The sequence below is a fragment of the Phocoena sinus genome, chromosome 10 (assembly GCF_008692025.1).
Source record: "Phocoena sinus isolate mPhoSin1 chromosome 10, mPhoSin1.pri, whole genome shotgun sequence".
In the NCBI taxonomy this organism is placed as follows: domain Eukaryota; kingdom Metazoa; phylum Chordata; class Mammalia; order Artiodactyla; family Phocoenidae; genus Phocoena; species Phocoena sinus.
In genome coordinates, this window is record NC_045772.1 from 64,566,183 (window position 1) to 64,586,915 (window position 20,733).

Consider the following 20,733-nt stretch of genomic DNA (forward strand, 5'->3'; position numbering starts at 1 on the left):
CATATGGCTGCTTCAGCTCATCATTAATAACAACAGTAATAGCACACACACACATACATGAAGCTGTGCGCCAGGCACCGTTCTCAGTGCTTCACATATATTACTTCAACTAACCCTCAGAACAATAGTAGATACTATTTCAGTTTTACAGATTTTGTTTTCTTTTAACTGAGGCACAGAGAGGCTAAGTAACTAGCCTAGGGCCACACCGTTAATAAAAAGCAGAGCTAGGATTTGAGCCAAAATAGTCTTGCTTTAGAGCTCATGCACTTCACCACTACACTAGATTTACTGCCTTTCTAATTCACTGTTCGTAACTATTCCCTGCAGTCTCCTTACCACCTGACTTTCTCCTCTGCCTGGACCATAGCTGGCACCCAAGGAAAATCCCATCACAGACTGAGGATCTCCTTTAGGTAGGCAGAGAGACCTGCCACTATCAACTTTTCTTAGAGAAGGTGGGACTCTTTGGATTTTGCTGAGCTGGCACTGTCTTTGAACTCACAAATCCCTTTCTTCCAAGGTAGATATGAGCTGGAGAGTGGGGGGTGGGGAGCAGCAGGATTATGGTCACTCCATCAGACCCGTTCCCTGTGCTGAAACCATGTGGACCAAAACAGTAGTCAGCACCGAGCACTGTAAGGACTGCTAGATTGTTGGCTATGAACCAAATTCTGGGTACCATCTCACCACTGCCTTACAGGTATGATAACCATTTCCTATCCAAGATTTGAAAGAACTTCAGAGTAACTCCTGTGTGTATCCCTACCCACACTGTGCCTAAGAACTCGGATGAACCCAGCCATACCATACTGGTTCCTCCAAACCAGGCTTGTTGATGGAACACAGAGAAGCATCAGGGCACTGGTCAGAGGTCAGCTTTCAGTGCTGCATCATGGCTTTGGAGAAGCCCCTGCTTCTGCATTCATCCTTTCACAGCTCTCATAGCACATTCCCAGAGTTGAGGGAGGGAGGCTTCCAAGTTATTAGAATTAGGGTATGTTTGTGTGGGGGTGGGTGAATGGTGGAAAGGACAGATGTCTCCTTATGTCACATTCCATCACGTCTAGGGAGGAGGCAAGGACTTTTAAAGCCTTAGGGCTCTGTTGGGACCTGGGTGGAAGGAAGCACCTTCAAGCAAAGAGACATCGGTTCACCTGGTACGTGTAAAGTGGGGTCGACTGGATGGGATAGGGGATGTTTGGGTTCTCTCTAAAGGTCCATGTTAGGGAGCAGGAGGCCTGGGTTTTGTTTCTCTGGTTCTCAGTAAGTCAGTCTCTGTCCTAAAACAACCCTCCTGGCTCATCACCTTAAAAGGAAGGGTCTGTGCCTAAGGGCTGCATATACTTCGGTGGAAAACAAATGGGGATCTGCATCTCCCGTTGCCCCCTAAAAACCCAACCAGTCAGTCTCAGAGTCTGAGGATGGAGCAGAAAGAAAGACAAGGGACAAAATTTGGGAGCCTCAAAGCCTTCTATTCTTACCTGTTCCTCTCAGGAGAGGCGAATTATCCCTTCTTCAGGAGCCATTGCCATACACACTCTTTTCTCCCACCTCCCCGCACCCCTCCTCTCCACTGGAACTGCTGCCATGGTTGCCAGGCATGGTTGCTAAGTCTCTGCATGGAAGGGTTGGCGTGGGCCGTGCTGCCACTAACATTACCATGGTGAATCAGGGGACACCTGGTATAGGCTTGGGGGGAGGGATCATGTAGATGTAAGCAACGACCCCCTCGGCACAGAACGAGCCTAAGAGGTGATGGTCTTGAAAACCACTTCAGGTGGGGGTTGAGTCAGCCAGGCATTGTGGTAGTGGTGATGGAGAGATCTACGCTGGGAAATAGGGCCCACTTTTATCATTTCAGTTGCTAGGGGATTAGTTTTGCCAAGGGAGCGCGCCATTCCTCCTCTATACCCTCTGAGAGGGTGCAAGTGGGTACGCACCCTAGTCTGTCCTCCATAAAGCTGAGCAGAGCTCAGGCTGAGAACATTATGACCCCCCAAATCCACGCTTCTGGACTAGGGGAGAGAGCCTGCCTCAGGGAGAGGGCTTCACGGGTGCCCAAGGACAAACATCTTAGAATGAGAGTGTGGGCAGCTTCGATGGCTAAGACAGACTCCTGTCCTGCTGCACCAGCAGCCCTGAGCACAGCACTGAGAGGGTAAGGAGTTAAGGGTGTATGTATGGCGGGGGGGGGGGGGGTGACCCTTTTTGAGCTTGGAGGCAGCTCTCCCCCAGAGTCGCACAAAGGCTGCGTGAAAGCCACCGCCTCCTCCCTCCACCGCGTGGAAGCTGGTTACTCATCTCCTCTCTGCGCCCGAACGCCACTGCCGCTAAAAATAACCCCCCCAGCCGTGGGCCAGCCCCTCCTGCACCCCAACCCCATGGAAACCAGCAGAGAGTGGCAGGCGGAGACCTTGAGTTCCATTCCCATCACCTCCCTGTCGGAGAAAACGAAGTCCGAGGCAGGAAGTCAGGGGCAGAACGCTGCTGGTCAGGCACCCTGACAAGCAGGAGAATGAAGGGTTAAAACGGCGGGAAGGTTGAAGAAATGGGGGCGGGGGTGCAGGCGCTGTCAGCTTGGCAAGAATAAGAAATCCCCTGCCCACTCGTGCAGGTCCCATCAGGCTTGGGGGACAAGAGCAGTGGGAAGGGGCGCCCAATCCCGGGCCCCAGGAGGCGGTCGTGCACGTGGGGGAGGTAGCAGCGCGGAGCCGTCCGCGCCGTGTCACATGCGCGCGCACACACACAGACAGGCACACACGTGTGCCTGGGTATATATAGTCCCCAGTCGCTGGGCCCGCCGCTCTGCAGTGGGCGCCGGCTCCCCGGGCTGGGAGGGGGCTTTCGGGGCGGGTGGGAGGGTGGGGGGCCGGGGTGGGGTGGGGCAGGATGCTGGATGGCCAGCTCTTCTCCGAGGGGCCCGATAGCCCCCGGGAGCTCCAGGATGAGGAGTCTGGCAGCTGCCTCTGGGTGCAGAAATCAAAGCTGCTGGTGATCGAAGTGAAGACTATTTCCTGTCATTATAGTCGCCGCGCCCCTCCTCGACAGCTCATGGACTTCCAGGCCAGCCACTGGGCCCGCGGGCCCCAGAGCCGCACGTGAGTGAAGGAGGGGTAACGGGAAGAGAGTGGTGGGGCAGGGATTGGGGTCCGCACCTTACCGTGGGCACCAGCCAGGGCTGCTGTTCCCCCTTCTCTTTCCCACGGCTCCCCCCACCCCATCCCGAGGGCTGGGGCTTGACTCATCCCGTTTGTTTGGGGGGACAGGAGTGGGCGTGAGAAAGGGCAGGTGAGATGGGGCAGACGCTATTAAAGTGTGTATGGAGAGATGGTGAGGAGTCCCGCTTCGACTTCAACCTTAACATATACGCACGTGCACACGCGCACACACTCACACACTCCCCTCCACAAGGCGGCCCCAAGTGGGCTGCAGCGCTCCCAGCTCCCCGGACCTCGCCTCCCTTCCCCCACAAACTGCTCACCTGGGTTCCTGCTCATTATCCCAGGTGTGGGCCGCGCCTGGGATCCCCTGAGCCGCCGCCCCGCCGGCCCTGGGCCTCCAGGGTGCTGCAGGAGGCGACCAACTGGCGGGCGGGGCCTCCGGCCGAGGCCCGAGCCCGGGAGCAAGAGAAAAGGAAAGCAGCATCGCAGGAGCGGGAGGCCAAGGAGACTGAGCGAAAAAGGCGCAAGGCTGGTGGGGGCCGAAGGAGTCCCCCTGGTCGGCCCCGCCCGGAGCCTCGGAACGCCCCTCGGGTGGCCCAGCCTGCAGGGCTCCCAGCTCCCTCACGGCCGGAGCGCCTGGGGTCCGTGGGGCGACCGCCCCGTCCATCCGCGCAGCCGCAGAGCAATCCAGGGGCGGCGTGGGCGGGGCCCTGGGGAGGTCGGCGGCCAGGGCCTCCCAGCTACGAAGCTCACCTGCTGCTGAGAGGTGCTGCCGGAATGGCCCCGCGACGCCGCTGGGACCGGCCGCCACCCTACGTGGCTCCACCCTCTTACGAAGGCCCCCACAGGACCCTGGGGACTAAGCGAGGACCCGAGCCCTCGCAGGCGCCCGCCTCTTCAACCTCTGCTCCGACCAGGACAGAGGGAGGGTGCACAAAGAAGAGGCTAGATCCTCGGATCTACCGGGACGTCCTAGGGGCCTGGGGTCTCCGTCAGGGCCGGGGTCTCCTGGGGGGATCCCCAGGCTGTGGAACAGCCAGGCCAAGGCTGGAGTCCGGTAAGGTGGCCGCGGAGAGAAGCCTGAGGCTGGCTGCTGCTGGCCTGAAGAGTGGTAGCGACGGACATCCCCACGCCAAAGCTGCTGGGAACCCAGGCACGGAGACAGTTCCTGCGGGGTCTGCACCTGCCACTCCCAGCCCCCCGCGTCCTGCTCCCAGGTCCAGGCCCCATCCCAAGGGCTCCGGGGAAGGGAGAGAAGGGAGAGAACAGAGCTGGCTCCCCAAGTGCTGGATGCCCTCCGTTAAAAAGCAGCCGCCCCGACATAGCCAGACCCTCCCCAGACCCTGGGCTCCGGGAGGCACGGGATGGAGGGAGTCCCTGGGTCATAGAGAGGAGGCCGGACCCGAGACCTTGGAGGGTTGGAAGGCGACCCGCCGCCCCCACACCCTGCCCCGAAGTTCCCGTGGCCCGGCTCGTGGGGAAGGCGTCTTTGTCATTGACGCCACTTGCGTGGTGATACGGTCCCAGTATGTTCCGACCCCTCGAACCCAGCATGTGCAGCTTTTGCCCGCTGGGGTGCCGCGCCTTGTGGGGAATGCCCCCACCCAACTGAAGCCCGACAAGGAGGAGGGAGAGGGGGCCGCGGTCCCTCCCTCCCCTTGCCGAAAGCTGCTGTTGAGCAGTCGCCCTTCACAGCAGCCCGGTGGGGGACGTGGGCTCGAAGCTGAGGGCGGGAAGTCCGCGGACTCCTCACTGGAGGAGCGCGCCTCCCGCATCTTGGGGCTCCCGGTCGGCGAAGTAAACCTGCAGGATCCCCCCACGCAGCCAGGTAGCCCAGAGCACTCAGCCTTAGGCCCAGCGGCTTCGGGAGGCGCGCGCCGTGCCGAGGGCTCGGAGGAAGTGGCTGCGGTCCCGCGGCGCGCAGGCCGGGGCTGGGCGCGGACCCCGGGGCCCTATGCCGGAGCCCTGCGGGAAGCAGTGTCCCGCATCCGCCGCCACACCGCCCCGGACTCCGACTCCGACGAAGCTGCGGAGCTCAGCGTCCATAGCAGCTCTTCTGATGGAAGCGACACAGAAGCCTCGGGCGCCTCCTGGCGGAACGAGCGGACCGGGCCCCCGGAAGGCGGGAAGGCAGCCGATATGAGCGACAATATCCGAGAGATTCTAGATGTCATCAGCCAAACCGAGGAGGTCCTCTTCGGGGGCGAGGGACACTAAGGGGACCCCACAGGGAAATAGGGAGCGACAGTGAGAGGCCCTTTATTGTATTTGTGTCCCCCTTCTTCCTCACAGACTTCCCTGTACCTCTTACCTATACCCGTTCCCATACTCAAAATAGAAGGCGCACAGATGAAAGGAAAGGGAGCATATGTCAATTCATGATTTTTTTTTTTTCCAGGAGAGGTGAGGGTGCGCAGTAGACTTTAACGTTTGGTAGGGTCTTCAGGGCACTCGGGTAAGGTCTCAGAAGGGGCCGACGCACTAGGCATGGAACTGAGCAGAGAGGCCTAGGCAGGATAAGGCAGGAGGACAGGGATGGGATAGTCATAGGGCAACTTCAGGGCAGGGCCTCTGGGCAGGAGGGGGAAGGTGATGGAGAGGCTTCGGACTGAGGTGACCAGGCGACGGAGAGGCCCTTGGCAGAAGAGGAGGGGCTCTTGGCAGAAGCCACCAGCAAAGCAGGAAGAGGACTCACTTTGGTGTTACAGGTTTTGGCTTCCAATCCCAACTCTGACACTGGTTTGCTGGATGACCTTAGGCAAGTCGCCTCCCCTCTCCAGGCCCTGTAATATGTAAAACAAGGGAGTTCTAACGTCCATCCCTGATGTTTTGGAGTCCTTGAGGAGGCATTTATCTACTCCTCCCCTGCACAAACCAAGACAGTTAGGAATAAGTGAACAGAGTCTGAGCGTCCCTGGGTGGCTTCTTTGACACCTGCATTCACTTTCAATTCAAGAGACTGTGCAGTGTTTGCAGAATAGCCGAGTAAGTGGGCAAGGGCTCCTATTCCAGTCTCTGGTTTAGGCGTAGGATCCCCAAGGCAGTGCAGGGTGGTGGCCTTGTCACTGTCCCTGGTTTGTGGTGGTCTGAGCTGAGCAGCTTGGGACTCTTTTAGGCCTTCCCCTTTTCCTCCTCCCCAGTGTTCCTTAGTGATGCTCTGAATAGTGACCACGATTTCCCACTCAGGTGGTATCACCCATCTGAAAGAACCCTGAGAATGTCTTGCATGTCTGCCTCTTCCAGAAACCAGCCAGGGAAGGAAGAGGGAGGCTGGTCCCCAAAAGCCTGTAGGTGTGGGGTGTGATACTCGCTGTAGCCACTACGGGGCGCGCGCAGGTCGCGGATTTCCCTGGTAGCTAGTCGGCGAGTCCCTCCAACCCCGGCACTGCCAGTTAATCAATTGCTCCCTAGTTACTGCGCGCGGGTCCCCCGCCTTGCTGTCTCCAGTCTTGCGAGATCGGGAGCAGGCCTCTGGCCTTGCAGACCTCTGGAGCGCGCGGAGCCCCTCTTTGTACTACTATCCACACCAAACGGCTTGGGACCCAGACATTGAAGTATTTTTTTTTCTTCGATCTCGGGCACCTCTTCTGTCTCTATTTACTAGCCATGTGAACTTGGCCAAATCACTTCACCTCCCTGAGCCTCAGTTTCCTCATCCGTCAAATGGGGGTTTATAAACACCTACCTCGCAGGGTTGTTGTGAGGACTTAATGCGATAATGTATGTAAAGCGCCTTGCACAGTGCCTGGTACACAGTAGGCGCTCAATAAATCTAAGCTTCCCTTTGTCCAGCCTTGGCATCTTCTTCCTTTCACCGACCCATTCCCCATAGTGTCCCTTCCCCAGGGCTCCTGCGCTCCTTCCCGCCTGGTGGGCGGTGGAGGAGACTCCTTTATTGGATGGAAACTCCCTGCCCACCCCTGTCTCCCCCAGGCCGGACTCTCTGTTCCTTGCCCCCCACCCCACCCCCGCTGGCTCTTCCCATTGCCCCGATGCCCTCCCCCCACCCCCCATTCCGGGCAAGGGCTGAGTCAGCCTGGGTAAATTTAGCCGCCGACTCGGCAGGCGCGGGGGCTTCGTTCAGACTCAGTCTCCGATTCCTGGCCCGGCCCTCGGCCCCGCCTCTGCCCCCCACCCCCACGGAGTCCTGCCAACTCCAACTCAGGCTCAGCGTTCAGATCCCCAGCCCCGCTCTCAAACCGCGTATAGTTTTGGTCTCCAATTATCTCAGTGTCACTCCCCACCCGCACCAGGAGAGGCTGGGCAGGACAGGGAGGGGGCAGGGTAGGGAGGCCGCTGGACTGGACCCTAAGCCGGGCCTTGGTTCAGTGGAATGGGGCGCGGGGAGGGGTGTCCTCTTTGGGCTTTGAACCTAAACGGAGAACCTTGGTCAGTCACCCGGGAAGGTCCTTCCATCCCAGAAGCTGCCTGGAACCCGCACTGCCAGGTTTCGAGTTAGCTCTTACTGGAGGAAGTAAAGTAATTGGGGTTCACCTTGGGCAGAGATCAAAGGTTCCTGAGTTCTGTCTCCCTTCCACCTACAATTCTAACTTCTACCGATTATAACTACTGAGCACTTACTGAGCACCTGAGGGGAACCAGGCACTAAGCTGGGCTCCAGGAAAGAGATGAGTAAGACCTGCCTGACAATGGGGTGAAGAGGACAACACACAAATAATGATAGATTGAGCAGTGGGTGTTAAGTACTCTAAGGAATCAAACAAGGCAGATTGTATGGATTTTATGAGACCAGGAAAGCCTGCATGGAGGAGGTGGCATCTGAGATAGAATTCGGGGAAAGGGGTTCCAGGTAGAGGGGAGAGCAAAAATAGAGGCATGGATATAGGGAAACAGGGTATGTTTAGGAAATTATCAAATGGTCTGGTTTGCCTGGAGTTGAGGATACATTCAGAGGAGTTGTGGAAGATATAGGCAGGAGTGAAAACTGAGGCCAGGCTGGGGTGAGCCTGCTCCAGCTGAGGGGTGTGTGCCTCCGACCTCTGGGCCTGAGAAGAGGATGGACTTCAGGCTAGGAGGAAGACTGAGGAAGACCAGGGCAGTGGTGAGAGCATCTGCCTGGATTCTGCTGTAGCCCAGGGGCTCCAGGGCTCTGGGGCTGGCAGGAGAGGTGAGCTGCATGGGAAAGTGGAGGGGCTGGCCTTGTGGAGGTGGGCTCCACTCTGCTGCCCGGGGCCTCTTTGAGGCTGAGCACACAGGAGGCCAGTTTCTAAGAGCTTACCCACACTGCTATCATTGTTAGAGAACTATGGTAGTGTTGTGCTCAGAACACGGACTCTGGGACCTGGCAGCCTGGGTTTAAATCTTGTACCTACCTCATACTAGCTGTGTGACCTTGGGCAATTACTCGACCTCTCTGTGCCTTGGTATCCTGAGTTATAAAATGAGGTTATTCATAGTGCTTTTTCATAGGCTTGTTGGGAGGATGAAATGATTCAATATGTAAAGCACTTAGAACAATGCCTGGTACATAGTAAGTGATACATAAGTGTTAAGCTCTGATTATTATTTCCCCCTAGGGCTATGTCATTAGTGTTGGGGTATCGGGCTAGGAGATGGGTAGAGAGAAGTAGAGGTAAGGGAAGAGGAGGAACAGGCAGCAGAGGCGGAGAGGAGAGGGGATCCCTGGGGTGGAGACAAACAGCCCCTTGAACGGGTGAATGGTGTGTCAGTGCACTAGCCGCCCCCCCCACCAAGACTCCGTTTATCTTTGCCTAAGGGTGGAATTGGCACCAGCTGCTAAAGATCTGGGGAGAAAGGCAGAGAGAGGAGAAGAGGAGGAGCTAGTGCAGGTCTCAGGGCCAGCCCTTGGTGAGCCATATCTCAGACTGGCCCTGCAGGGCCCTGTGGGTGGAAGGCTGGAGACTCCCTGCTGTGAAAATGACTTCTAAATCTGGCTGTGTCTGCCAGCCAGCCAGCCTCAAGACAGAGGCCACAACTACCTCTCTCCTCCCACCCCCACCTTGGGACAGCCTCACAGGTCAGGAGTAGGGAAGGCAAAGCTGGAGGGTGTGGCCAGGTAGGGGCAGCAGCCCTCAGGTTGGCACAGGATCGCTCCTACCCTCCCAATAGCCAGGTTCTTCTCAGGGAAGCCCTTTTCTGAATGGGTCCCAGTTAATATGGCCTTAGAGGAGCTAAGAGCCCCCTTCCCCTTCAGACTTTCAGGAGAGCCCTGGGACTTCCCTAGATCGGCCACAAATGGGTAATGAAACAAAGAACCAGGCCATAACTCTGGCGTGTGTGGAAGTGTGTGAGGAGGAGAGGACAAGCAAAGATGGCTGGACATGAATAGTAGTGGTAGTGTGCGAAATGTGTCTGTGGGGAAGAGAGTCGGCATTCACTCGGTTACTCATTTGTTCACACACCCATTAAACCTGTATGCCAGGCCCTAGGGACACACAAGAGACTCAGACGTGTTACCTATCTTCGGGGAGCTCACAGATCTGGGGTGTGTGTGAGACAGGGTACGGGATGTGGAAGAGGAAACTACAGAATCATCACCGTGCAGGCGGTACAATATAATATATGCTGATGAAGACATTCCAGAGGGTCTACGTGAGCATGACGGAAGGAACAGCTCCCAAACCATAACTACTGGGGAGTCAGAATATACCCAGGCCTCTGGGAGACCAGCCACCGAGGGTGCACCTGTTCATGAAGGAAGTCTCGGCCTGGACACTCTTCTCTCCTCTGTGTGTCCTGGCATGGGGTAGCCTCCCTGCCTTGAAGCCCCTGGGACTACATAGCCTTTTGTGGATCTTTTTTTAAAGAAGACTTGCTTCCTCCATCCATCTATCCATGCATGCATGCGTCCATCTATACATCCCACGCATCCATTTATCCATTCATCCACCAACTCATCTGTCATCCTTCCATCCATCTATCCATTCATTCATCTATCCATCCATCTATCTTAACGAGGGCATATGATGCGCCTAGCTCAGTGTCGCAAAAGATGCCAAGATGAACAAAACACAGAGTCCATGTCCTCAGAAAGCTAGAAGCCAATAGGAGCATGAATAACATACACAGATCACCACCCATGGAACAGCCAGTATGTGCTGTTAATGAAAGCCCTGCCAAGAAGGTGCTTCAGGAGGCAGGGCCACTTTGCCAAGGGAAATTAGAAGAGCTTCAAGAGGAAGGAAGCTTTGAGGTGGATCTCAGCGGCGGGAGATGGGGAAGAGGTTCATTCCAGGGTGTGGGTGAAGGTAGAGAGGTGGGAAAGCACACAGATTTCACTGGGAGCAAAGGCACTGGGGAAGGCAGAGCTGCAGAGGGATGGGATCCTGGAATGATGTGTGGGAGCCAGATCATGAAGTGTCCCTGGGAAGCAAGGATAAAACGTTTGAGCTTTGGTGAGAGGAACTGACGGAGAGGTGAGGGGAAGAGAGTTTTTGTAGAATTCCCCACTGGAACATGAGCTACTCAAGAGTAGCGCCTTTGATTTAGCTCCATATCACCTACAAGCTTGGCCTGGAGCAGGTTCTCAGCAAATGCTGGCAGAAGGAAGGAACAAATGATAAAACTGTGCCACAGGAACACTGGCACAGCAATTCAGGGTCAACATATAGGGGGAGGGGTGGCTGCTGCCTGATGTGACCACCCCCGCCCCCATCCCCCTGCTGGGAGGGATGACCCGGTTTCCTTTGCTGGGGTCTCGCAGGAGCTCTCCCAAGAGGCACCACAAGGTGGCGCTGTTCCAACTGTAGCACTGAGTTCTGCCAAGGTCTTTGACACCGGCAGCTGGTGAAGTGCCCATTCAAGAACTGTCCGGGGATGGTCAGAACTTCTTTTCAGCAAGTCCTGAGGCAGAATGAAGAGTCTGCGTGCAGCTATGGAAGAGGAGAGTCGACAGATTTTAACCCCAATGAAAGTACAGGCCTCACCCATCCATTCATCTGACAGGATCTACTATGTGCCAGGTACAATGTTAGGCTCTTGGAAAACAACAGTGACAAAGACACAGTCTCTGCCCTCCAGGAGCTCACCATCCAGTCCTGTCCAAATCTTCCTTTGCTATCTTTCTCTATCTCTCTCTTTTACACACACACAGACACACACACACACCTGTTCCCCACAGCCAATCCCTTGACCTGGAGGCCATCTCCATGTGAAATCTACTCTTTGACACTGCTCACCACTTCAAATCCAAGTTTCTCCCCAAGGTTAGCGCATGGCCGCATTAGCGTGAGCCCTGGATGCTCCTTCCTGGGACGGCTCCTCTTCCTCTCCCCTAAGCTCCCGCACGAGCCCTTTCCTATTCTTTCTCCCCACCTCCCCCATCGTACCCACACCACTCTGCCAACCCTGAAAGCTTTAGGGACCTCCCTGAAGTACACCTGGTATGGGATGGGGCCTCCTAATACCCTAGAGCTCTGGAGGCTACAGGGACAAGGTGGATCCACAGAAGGGCCCTGGGAGACCCTGGCGCCAGAAACCCAGAGATGGGGCGTTGGAGAGTCCAGAAAACCAAAGACCTCAAGACGTGCCCCTCTGTGGCTTGAGGGCTCTGCCAGCCAAACCTGTCCCCAGACAGGCTGCCTTATTTTCTCGCCTGCTTTGGAGGCACCAGGCCTCTCCCTGGCTGCAACTCCATACTGTGGGGAGGTTGAAGCATTATGGGACATTGTCCACTTTCCCATCATGCTCCAGGGCTCCACTCAGCCCTTGGCGGGTTTGGGAGAGGAGAGGAGGGAGGGTTGGTGCTGAGAGTGGGAGCCAGGCCCATCGAGGTCCCGGGAGTGAATGCCGCATTGTTGGCCAGGCCAGAGTCACAGATAATTACCTCAATTAGTGACAATGGGAGAGTAATAAATACAGGCTTAGTGTCTCCTACCCCACCAGGGCTCCAAAGATTAATCCAGGCTGACGGGCGGGCCCTGAAAGGCGTGATGGACAATTCATTAAACTCCCCAAATGCCGCACAACCTGGGCGTGAAGGCTGAGTTAGCCCCCTGGGGGCTGCGCCTTTGTCCCGATTGTGTGTCTCCGCCACAGCAGAGCCGGGCAGCCCCCAGAGAGCGGGGAGGTGAGTGGGGCTCCCCGAGCCGGGCCAGGCGGCGGGGGGATTAGGCCTCGGTCCGGCCTTGGTTGCCCTGGCACACCAGCCCGGCCGGGCTGGAATGTCCGTGGGGGGGAGCCGGCCGAGCGGAGGGGCGGGGCCGACAAGGTGGGGTAAGGGGGGCGCACAAAACCGGGGGCAGGAGGAGTTAATTAGACGCCAGCCGAGGAGGGCGAGGGGCCACAATAGGGCTGAGGGTCCGCCAGGGCCGGCCCCTTCACTTCCGAGGATTAATAGGGAGGATAGAAAAGGGAGGGGTTTGGCTCTGGTGGGGGGAGAGCTGGGAGCTCTCCAGGATGGCACTGCCCCCTCTTGCCCAGCCTGCTACCTACTTGGCAAGTGGCTGGAAGCAGGAGGCTCTGGCAGCCTGGGCAGGTGCCCCCCAGCATCCTACAGAGCGGCTCTTTCTTCCTTGTGTAGGATGATTGGACGGGGAGGAAAGGACCCTCTCATTTATCAGGGAGGTAGTGGAAGCAGGACTGTTTAGGGGCCCTCTTCTCAATGTCCCCCCTTCCCCCTGCCCAGCCCGCTCCGAGACAGGACCAGGAGCCTGAAGATTTACCCTTCCTGATGAGGCTGCCAGGTTAAAGCCAAGAAGTCTGTAGGAGGGGCTGGAGCTGGTGTGAGTGCGTGGGAGTAGGGGCTGCTGTGTGCGTGTACATACACGGGCGTATGCTCGTATGTGCAGACACGCTTGTGCACAGGGCATTCAGCAGGCCCTCTGTTAATATCTGTCGAGTGAATGAATGAATTTTGGTGTTGGGTGTGAGGAGGAGCAGTGGCGCTGGGCTCCACCGTGACACACAGTGAATGGACTTGGGCCCTTTCGTTCAGAGCTTCCAGCCATGGCCCAAGGAGGCTGGGGACCCCACCCCTGAGCAGATGGGCAAATGTCCAGGAAAAATGAAGTGGCAGTGGCTCCTTCCCTTTGAAAAGGGCAGAAAAAAAAAAAAAGCAGTAGCCTCTTGGAAGCCCCACTTCCTCCTGGGCCCCAGGGAACAGGGCAGCCCTGGCTCCTCCCTAGGAGCTCCCCCACCCTATACCCTCCCAGGGGATGACAAGGGAGCGAGTTGGCGGCAGTTCCCTGGGCATATTTATAACCTGCTGCTCGCTCACCCAGCGTCTGCTTTTAGCCCAGACGGGGGAGGGGGCAGGGGGGTGTCTGTCTCATGCTGGGCGCCCTGGCTGGGTGTGGAAAGAGTGAGTAAGGGGTGAGTGGTGGGCAGCTCTGCAATGGATATTCCTGCTCACACCACAGCCAAACAGCTTATTTTCTCCTCATTTTGTTATTTTTCTCCCTCTGGCCTGGAGAGGAGGACTGAGCCAGCCTGAGGTTGGGGGGTGGGTGCTAGACCCTGGGGTATTTGCAGCCCCACTGACAGGATTTTTCCAGGGTGCGTGTGGCAGGGTGTGTGTGGTGCCAGCTTGCTGACCCTCTGGGGACTGTGCAGGCTCAGTCCTCTCAGCTTTTCCGCCCTCCCCCCCGCCCAGGATATTTCAGGACAAGTGCCTCCTCACTCACTGAGGGCGACCCTGTGTCCGGGGTCCCTGCCAGTCTCAGATACCACCGGAAGATCAGAGGTGGGCAGGAGGATAGCCTGGGTAGGTAGGGCTAGCTGGGGCATCAGGCCCATTCCTGATAGTACTAGCCTATGGTGACCGCCCCCTGAGCCCGCTCTGGGCCCTAAGACCTTTGTGAGGCCTCTCTCTAGGCACAGCTGTTTCCTCCCCAGGATTTACCTGCCCGGTGTGAGGACGGCACAGATGATCATAATAAATAATTAGCTCCTATGTAGCGCTTTGCAGATCCTACAGCCCTTTTGCTTGCTTTTTTCCTTTTTATCGTTGCGCGCCCCCTTGAGGGCCCAGCCCCACTCTGTACTTCCCTACCCCCTCCCTTGAAGTCCCAGTGCCTGGAAGTGAAGGGCCTCCATGCTGAGGACTTGAGTATGGGAGTCTGTCCTTAAACTTCATGCATGTGCAGAGGGCTTTACACTTCACTGAGCCCTCACTGCGCTGCCCCCATTATCGTGACAACATCTTTTGACGTGCTTGATTCCCTGGCCAGACTGTAAACTTCTCCAGGCAGGCTCTATGGCTCATATATCACTGTATCCCCAGCATTTGGCATATATGCCTGGCACAGGAGAGGTGTCAGCAAGTGTTCAAATGACACGAGGTTTCACGTACATGATCTCATCTCAACTTTATCACCTTCCTGAAGGAGACTAAGTACCATTAACCATCCCTGTTGAATAGACAAAGCCACTGGGGCTGAGAAGGGAACAGAATTTTTAGAAGTCTAGTTGGGACCAGAACAGGATCCACTTTTCCCCTTGCTCTTCTTCCAGCTCCTATGTGTCAGCTCAGCTCAGAGCCTGCCAGCTTCCAGGCCTGAAAGCAGATACTGCTTCTAGTTTTTAGAGTTAGAAATTAGGCAAGAGTGGTTGGGTACAGCCGCGAACCCTTCGACTCCCCACCCTGCTGCTCCTCCCCGAATCTGGGTATTGTCTAGCAGGGTCCCAAGCCCCGCTCCTGCCTCTGGCAGCCCATTAACTTCGTGCTTTGGGATCTGGGGGATCTAATAACTCGTTGGATTATAAACTGGACATTCTTTGCAGGGGGTTCTTTACTGGAAACCGAGGCCTGTCAGGTGCCTTCTACCCAGGATCAATAAGATTTCTATTCCTCCCCCTCAACTGCCCATCAGAGCTGAGCTGATGCTAGCTTGCTGGATGGAGAGAAAGGAAAAGGGATGTCATTGCAGGGTTGAGCAGCTCCTGGCTCCACTTCCCTACCCCCACACATATCCCAAAGGCCAACAGGGGTCAGAGTTCACACACCCAGGGAGAGGTGGGAGGCAGCAACAACAGCAAGAGTCCTGGGGAGAGGGGGAAATTCTCTAGTAGGCTGGGATCAGTTGTTGCCCTTGGGGGTGCGGTGCTTCATAGCTCCCCCCTGCTCTTTGGGTCCTCCCCTAGGGGGACGTGTTAGGATGAGGGACAGGCAGTAGAGCTTAGGAAGCGGTTGGTGTTTGTCTGAAGTAAGGTTAAGCCTAAGGCTGGGCCTAGACCTAGGGAAAGGGAGTGGATTCGAGTTAGAGGTAGGTTTCGGGCTGTGGGCAGGATTAGCACTCCCCTCCAACCTGGTGAAATGCACACAGAAGTATCGTATTGGTCTTGTTAGTAACAATCCTCATTTGGGCTCTTTATGGAAATGGCTAGCTTCATGGTTTCGTTATGGACCACACCTGGGTTTCCTTTCAGTTACACTGGTTTAAGACTAGCCTCTATTTGAGTTCTAACCCTCCTGCTCCTTTCTTCTCCCCCGTCATCATCTCTGAGCTTTTGGGTCCAGGAATAGAGCCTATCACCTGTTACCTGGATCCTACTTAGCCCAAGGTTTGGAAGCTGGCGTCCTAATATGGCATTTCCTTGTCTGGGGGAGGGGAGTGGCTTCCCCATCGCCCAACACCCCGACCACAGCTGGCCCAGATAGGCTTTGGGGACCAAAAGCTCTACACCAGGAGCAGCAGCACCCCTTCTGTTTGGGGTTCCTCTTTCTTCTTTGGTTTCTTTTCAGAACACCATCATAGCTATCACTCAGAGCGATTTTCACAACAGCTCATCTACATAGGCATGCAGGCTCCAAGTTTGTTGTTTCATCCCCTCTCCGCAAGGGAAGAAACTGAGGGAGTTATGGACTTGCCTAATATCACAGAGCCAGCTGGTGTTCAAAGAGGAAGAAGGACCCTGCAGCATCTTTTGACTCCTGACCGGATTCTTCTGGAGATCTGGATCCCCAGTGGCCTCATTAGGGTCATCCAAGGGACAGAATCTCAGAGTCCTCTTCCAGGGTCAGGAAACCAGTTCCCCATCAGTGTATCTTATTTGTTTAAAGGAGGTAAGCAATAGTGTGTTCTGGATTCAAGGAAAAGCCACCAAGTCATTGATAAAAATAGAGATTTTATTCTGCAGAGGAAGGTACTACAGGGGTGGGGGCGAGGAGCCACTAATAGCTACAGCGGAGGGAAATACTGATTCCGGTATGCAAAGGCATCTTTGAGAAATTGGGGAGAGGAGAAGAGGGGTCAGAAAAGGCTGGAGGGCAAAAGGAGAGAAGAATGGAGAGGATTGGTTGGGTGGAGGTGGTCTCTGCAAAGCAGGCTGGAACCCAGCACAATAAATAGTTTATTTACAACAACCAAACTTGTGGCTTTTTTATCCACGTTTCAGTGCAAATTATTTACACACTGATGAGGAGGCAGGACAGGAAGGGGGTAGGAGGTGGCTGAGGGAGGCATGGCTGGCAGCTGTTCAATGGCTCCACGACAGAGGCTGGAAGAATGGGGATATTTCTGCGGGGTCCCCCAACCTCATGTTCCACATCACCACAGCTGCCCTTTCACCCTGCAACCTCCGCTTCAGCTGTAGGTGGGAGGACAAAGGCCCTGATGCTCAGGTGTGTGTTCAGGGTTCTGCACCCTTGGCAGGAGAATGGGAAGGGCACGTGGGGACCTGGAAAAAACGGAGGATAAAGGAGAGGGAGAGAGGCAGGCAGGTTGCCGGCCGCGGTGGAGGAGACAGAGCTACACGTCAGGAGCTGACGCTGATGGAGGAGGGGACGAATCCTTCTCCCACCTCCTGGCCAAGCAGGGGGCAGTGCAACAAGGGGTCTCCCGCGGAGGTGGAGGGAGGTAGGTCCGGGGCAGGTCAGTCAGGATGGCAAGAGGGTTCATGCCGCCCCAGGCAAGTGGTTTCAGGAGTCCCCAGGTAGGAGCAGGTGGGAGAAATGATCGGATACGTAGGAGTCGCGGAGTGGTGGCTGAAGGGGCTGGGTGGGCGAGGACCGGGGTCTTAGGTGCCAGCGAATCTGTTTGGGGGTGGGCTTGACGAGAACGCTCCGAGGGACGAGCCCGCGCAGCGCCTCACAGGCACTCGTGCAGAACGCGAGTGTGCGTGCAGTTGCGGCAGCTGACGTGGCAGCACCAGTGGAAGGTGCAGTTGCAGCGCTCGGTGACGCGCTGCGTGCGCGTGCGGTGGCCCCGGCCGCAGCAGAGCAGCTCGCAGCCGTCCAGCGCGGGCGACGAGCTGTTGCAGGCGCGCCCTGCCGTGCCCGCTGTACCCCAGGCGTCCGCTGTATGTGCAGAAGTTGGGCGATTTCTCGAAGTAGACGAGATCGTGGGGGAGGGAGGCTTGTGAGCGGGGTCCTCGGGCTCGAGGCGCAGCAGTTCCGCTCGCGAGGCACGGTTGTTGCCGCGATTGCCGTACAGGACGCGCGAGGCGCCGTCGAAGCCGGTCCCGCAGCACGTCGCCCACGGCGCGCAGCGTGGGCAGCCGCATCCAGCACGTGCGCACCGTGCACGAGCCGGACATCCCGTGGCACTTGCACTCCTGGCGCATCTCGGAGAACACGGTCTGGGGGAAACGGAGAAGAAAGGGTGTTCCAGGGCACTGTCAGAGTCAGGGCCACCTTCCCAGATACCGCCCCCTCCCGGACGTCGCCGGAACCTCAGCAAAGGCCCAGGCATAGCCGCGCACAGAGGAAAGGGAGGCGCGAAATGTCCCGCAGAGATTTGGACACTAAGCCCAACTCTGCTCCACCCGGCGAATCTGTCTCTGCCTCTCAACCTGGTTTTTTGAACCTGTACAGTGGAGGGGGCTGTAGGCAATACAGTCTATGGGTTACATGACTTCTAACCTCTCAGTTGTCAGCCACGGTCTCTTTCACTCTCTGGCTTCCTTCCAAGCCTCCGCGCTCTCCGGACGCCCTCGCCTGGCTCCTTACCCTACCCCCTGACCTTATCACCGACCGTTACTTCCCAAGTTCGAGGTTAGCCTCTGCGAGGGACTCCGAGAACCCTGCCATTCCGTTCGGGTGCGGTGACCCTCAAGCCCACTCACCGTGCGGCCCGCCTCGTTGTTTGTGAAGGTTCATGAGGAAGCGCAGGTCCCGCCCCTTCTCCCCGGAGTCCACAAACTCCCGGCCAAAGAGGCGGCCGAAGTCGATGTTGTCGCTGCAGCCTCCCCAGTGCCAATCGGGGCCCCCAGGACCGCGCCGCCGGTAGTCGCACGTGCAGGACTCGATGGAGCCCTCCGAGCAGGAGCGCGCCACCGAATGGGTGACCCCGGCCGAGGTGATGGCGAAGATAAATGCTGTTTCCCGACAGCCTGTTGGGGAAGGGAGCGGGGATCAGCTAGGGGGCACGCGGGGGTGCAGCAGGCACCTTCAGTGGAGGGCTTGGGACCCTTGAGTCCCACGCCCCAAATCCTTCCTTAGATTCCTGAAAGCCCGGCGACCGGCTGTGTTGGGAAGCTGGTCTCACGGAGAAAGCAAGTGCGTGGGCACGCAACCACGGCCACGCTTGTAATCACACGTTACTGAGACTCAGGGAGGGCATTCTGGCTTCTCGGTGGAAGTGGGGCAGCCCAGAGAGAAAAGCCGAAAGAGGGGAGTGGAGGAATTCTGCACCGCCAAGACCTCTCCGCAGCCCAAACTTTCGGCCCGGCCCTCGTCAGCGATGCAAGACTTGCTGGGCTGGAGGTAAGAGACGCCCGCAGAGACCAGCTTTGAGAGGGGCTGAGGGACAGCAGTGGCCAGCCAGCGTCCACGACTCGGAACTCCCTTTCTCTGGGGCAGTGGCTCAGAAAAGTTAGCTTCGTGCCCGAGGTGCACGGCTTGACAAGCCCCTGGTAGAAACGAGTCTGGGCCAGAGCTAGTGCTGGCATGAAGCTCTTGGCGAGGTGGATCGTGTGACCCTGCAGGTGCCCCGGACATCTTCCCTGCACTTGCCCGCCCCTGCCCTGGGGGTGACCGTGCGTTCCCCTGGTCCAGGAAGCGTCACCTTCCTGGGTACCCACCTCGGTTGACGATCTTGCCGAAGAGGTGGGGCCCCGAAGCTGTGGGACAGTTCCAGCGGCGGTTCCGGAACTGCCACTTGCACTCCTCGCACAGCGCTCTGCAGCCCCCCGCTCACACTGTGCAGGATCCCCGGGTTCTGGCGGATCAGCCGCCGCTGTTTGCGGCTCAGCAGCTGCAGACTGGGCTCGAGTACCAGTTTGCAGGCTCTTGGAGTCGGTCAGCAGGTTCGTGGAGGACGCTACGTTCACGATGCCCCTGGTGAGACGCGTGATAGGAGCTCAAGCTCTGGAAGGGGACCTGCACCCTGACCAGAAAGGTCATGCGCACCCTGTCCTCTTCCTGGAGCTATTTGCTGGCGAGAGCGGCGGGATCAATAGCAAGGTAACAGTTCCGCGCTCCAGGCTCACTATTTGAAAGGACTTGGCGTCCAGAGTTTTGTGTTCCCAGGGATCTTAGGGCTGCTCGGGGGCCCTGCGCCCCGGAGCTGGACAGCAGAGGCACGGAGAAACGGGAGACTAGATATTCACCTTGGTCCTCATAGCCTGCTTCCGGGCAGCCTGGTGAGCAAACCCTGGCCTGCCATCCATGCCCACCCAAGGCGTGAAATGCTTGGGAGTTCCACCCTCTACTTGGCTTCTTTCTGAGTGCACGCCTGCCCTTTCTCCCGAGGCTGGGAAACCTGTGGTGTGACTACCGCCGTGAGGCTCGGTTTGGGGCTCTTGGAAGAAGGGCGGTGCTAGATGGGAGTGGGCTCCCTGGCTGGAGTATCGTGGGCCACCGGGCGGACCATTCACCCCACTTAAGCAGAGCTGGATCCTCTGGAGCAGCTCCGCCCCAGAGCGCCCCTCGGTGTCTCAAAGGGAAGTCAGAGCGCTGGAGAGAGCCTGTCTGCGGACGGATCCCAGAGCGTGGGAGCTGGATGGGGCTGGCCCCTGGCTCTGTGCCCCGAGACAAGTGGCGACCCCGCACCAGCTCACTTACCACCATCGGCCACTGCTGTTGGCGGCCAGGGCTGCAGGCAGAGCGGCCAGCGCCAGCAACAGCGTAGCGGAAACCCAGCCAGGCAGCAGCGCCCAGTGCCCCATGGCCTGCCCGGCCTTGCCCGCTCTGTGCTGCAGTTGGGGCGGCTTTGGCTGCTGCCCGCGGCGGTGGGACTGGACGCGGCAGTGGCGGCTGTGGCGAGAGTCCGCAGTCTGGCTCTAACAGCCCCGGGGGCGGGCGACGGGCTGCATGGTTCGCGGTCCCAGCTGGTGGGCTGAGGCAGCCACGGCGGGCGGCACCGCCTCTTATAGTTGTGGCGCTGGCTGAAGTGACGATAGGAGGCTGCCCCGCCGGGCCGCACTGTGGCACCAGGGCACACCGGTCAGGGGCGCAGACAATGGGCAGCGAGCGGGGCCGTGGCTCCCGCCCGTCTGAGCCGAGAGCTGACGGGCTGGCCGTCGGGGCTCACCCCCGCCCCCTACCCGGTGGCTCCCGCCTCCGGACCTGCACTGGCCGCCGACCCCTCCCCTTGGGACGCCCTCCCACGCGCGCCCGCCTCACTCCTCTCCGCGTCCGGAGCCCGTCGGGGACCAGCGTCCGCCAGGGGGCGCGGCGACCAGTGTGCTGCGGGGACAAACTGCCGGG

At 57.9% G+C, this 20,733-nt stretch overlaps 2 protein-coding genes across 5 annotated transcripts; one reads left to right on the forward strand and one right to left on the reverse strand.

Annotated features, from left to right (window-relative positions):
• The first annotated feature begins 91 nt into the window (after positions 1-91).
• DDN (dendrin) lies at positions 92-6,948 on the forward strand. Of its 4 annotated transcripts, XM_032646203.1 has the most exons (5): positions 92-416; positions 1,071-1,160; positions 2,023-2,161; positions 3,030-3,101; positions 3,509-6,948. In XM_032646203.1, the coding sequence occupies exons 3-5, from the start codon at positions 2,082-2,084 to the stop codon at positions 5,379-5,381; spliced, it is 2,025 nt and encodes a 674-aa protein (XP_032502094.1). In that variant the 5' UTR covers positions 92-416; positions 1,071-1,160; positions 2,023-2,081; the 3' UTR covers positions 5,382-6,948. The 4 variants fall into 4 exon arrangements, with proteins under 4 accessions (XP_032502094.1, XP_032502095.1, XP_032502092.1 ...); XM_032646204.1 differs by lacking the exon at positions 2,023-2,161; XM_032646201.1 differs by lacking the exons at positions 92-416; positions 1,071-1,160 and having other exon boundaries at positions 1,180-2,161.
• Positions 6,949-17,173: 10,225 nt separating this feature from the next.
• WNT1 (Wnt family member 1) lies at positions 17,174-20,192 on the reverse strand. The gene is given in 10 exon segments (XM_032646723.1): positions 17,174-17,371; positions 17,373-17,434; positions 17,437-17,539; positions 17,541-17,663; positions 18,150-18,170; positions 18,172-18,416; positions 19,107-19,191; positions 19,193-19,303; positions 19,305-19,362; positions 20,089-20,192. Coding segments are annotated over 10 exon segments (1,110 nt in total).
• Positions 20,193-20,733: the final 541 nt, after the last annotated feature.

What these genes read in the sequence shown, in the direction of transcription:
- DDN (XM_032646201.1), top strand. Translation starts at nt 1,992, where the DNA reads ATGACCCCCCAAATCCACGCTTCTGGACTAGGGGAGAGAGCCTGCCTC. An exon ending in CTGAGCACAGCACTGAGAGG is followed by an intron (nt 2,162 to 3,029) that starts GTAAGGAGTTAA and finishes CTGTCATTATAG; the next exon opens with TCGCCGCGCCCCTCCTCGAC. An exon ending in CGCGGGCCCCAGAGCCGCAC is followed by an intron (nt 3,102 to 3,508) that starts GTGAGTGAAGGA and finishes TCATTATCCCAG; the next exon opens with GTGTGGGCCGCGCCTGGGAT.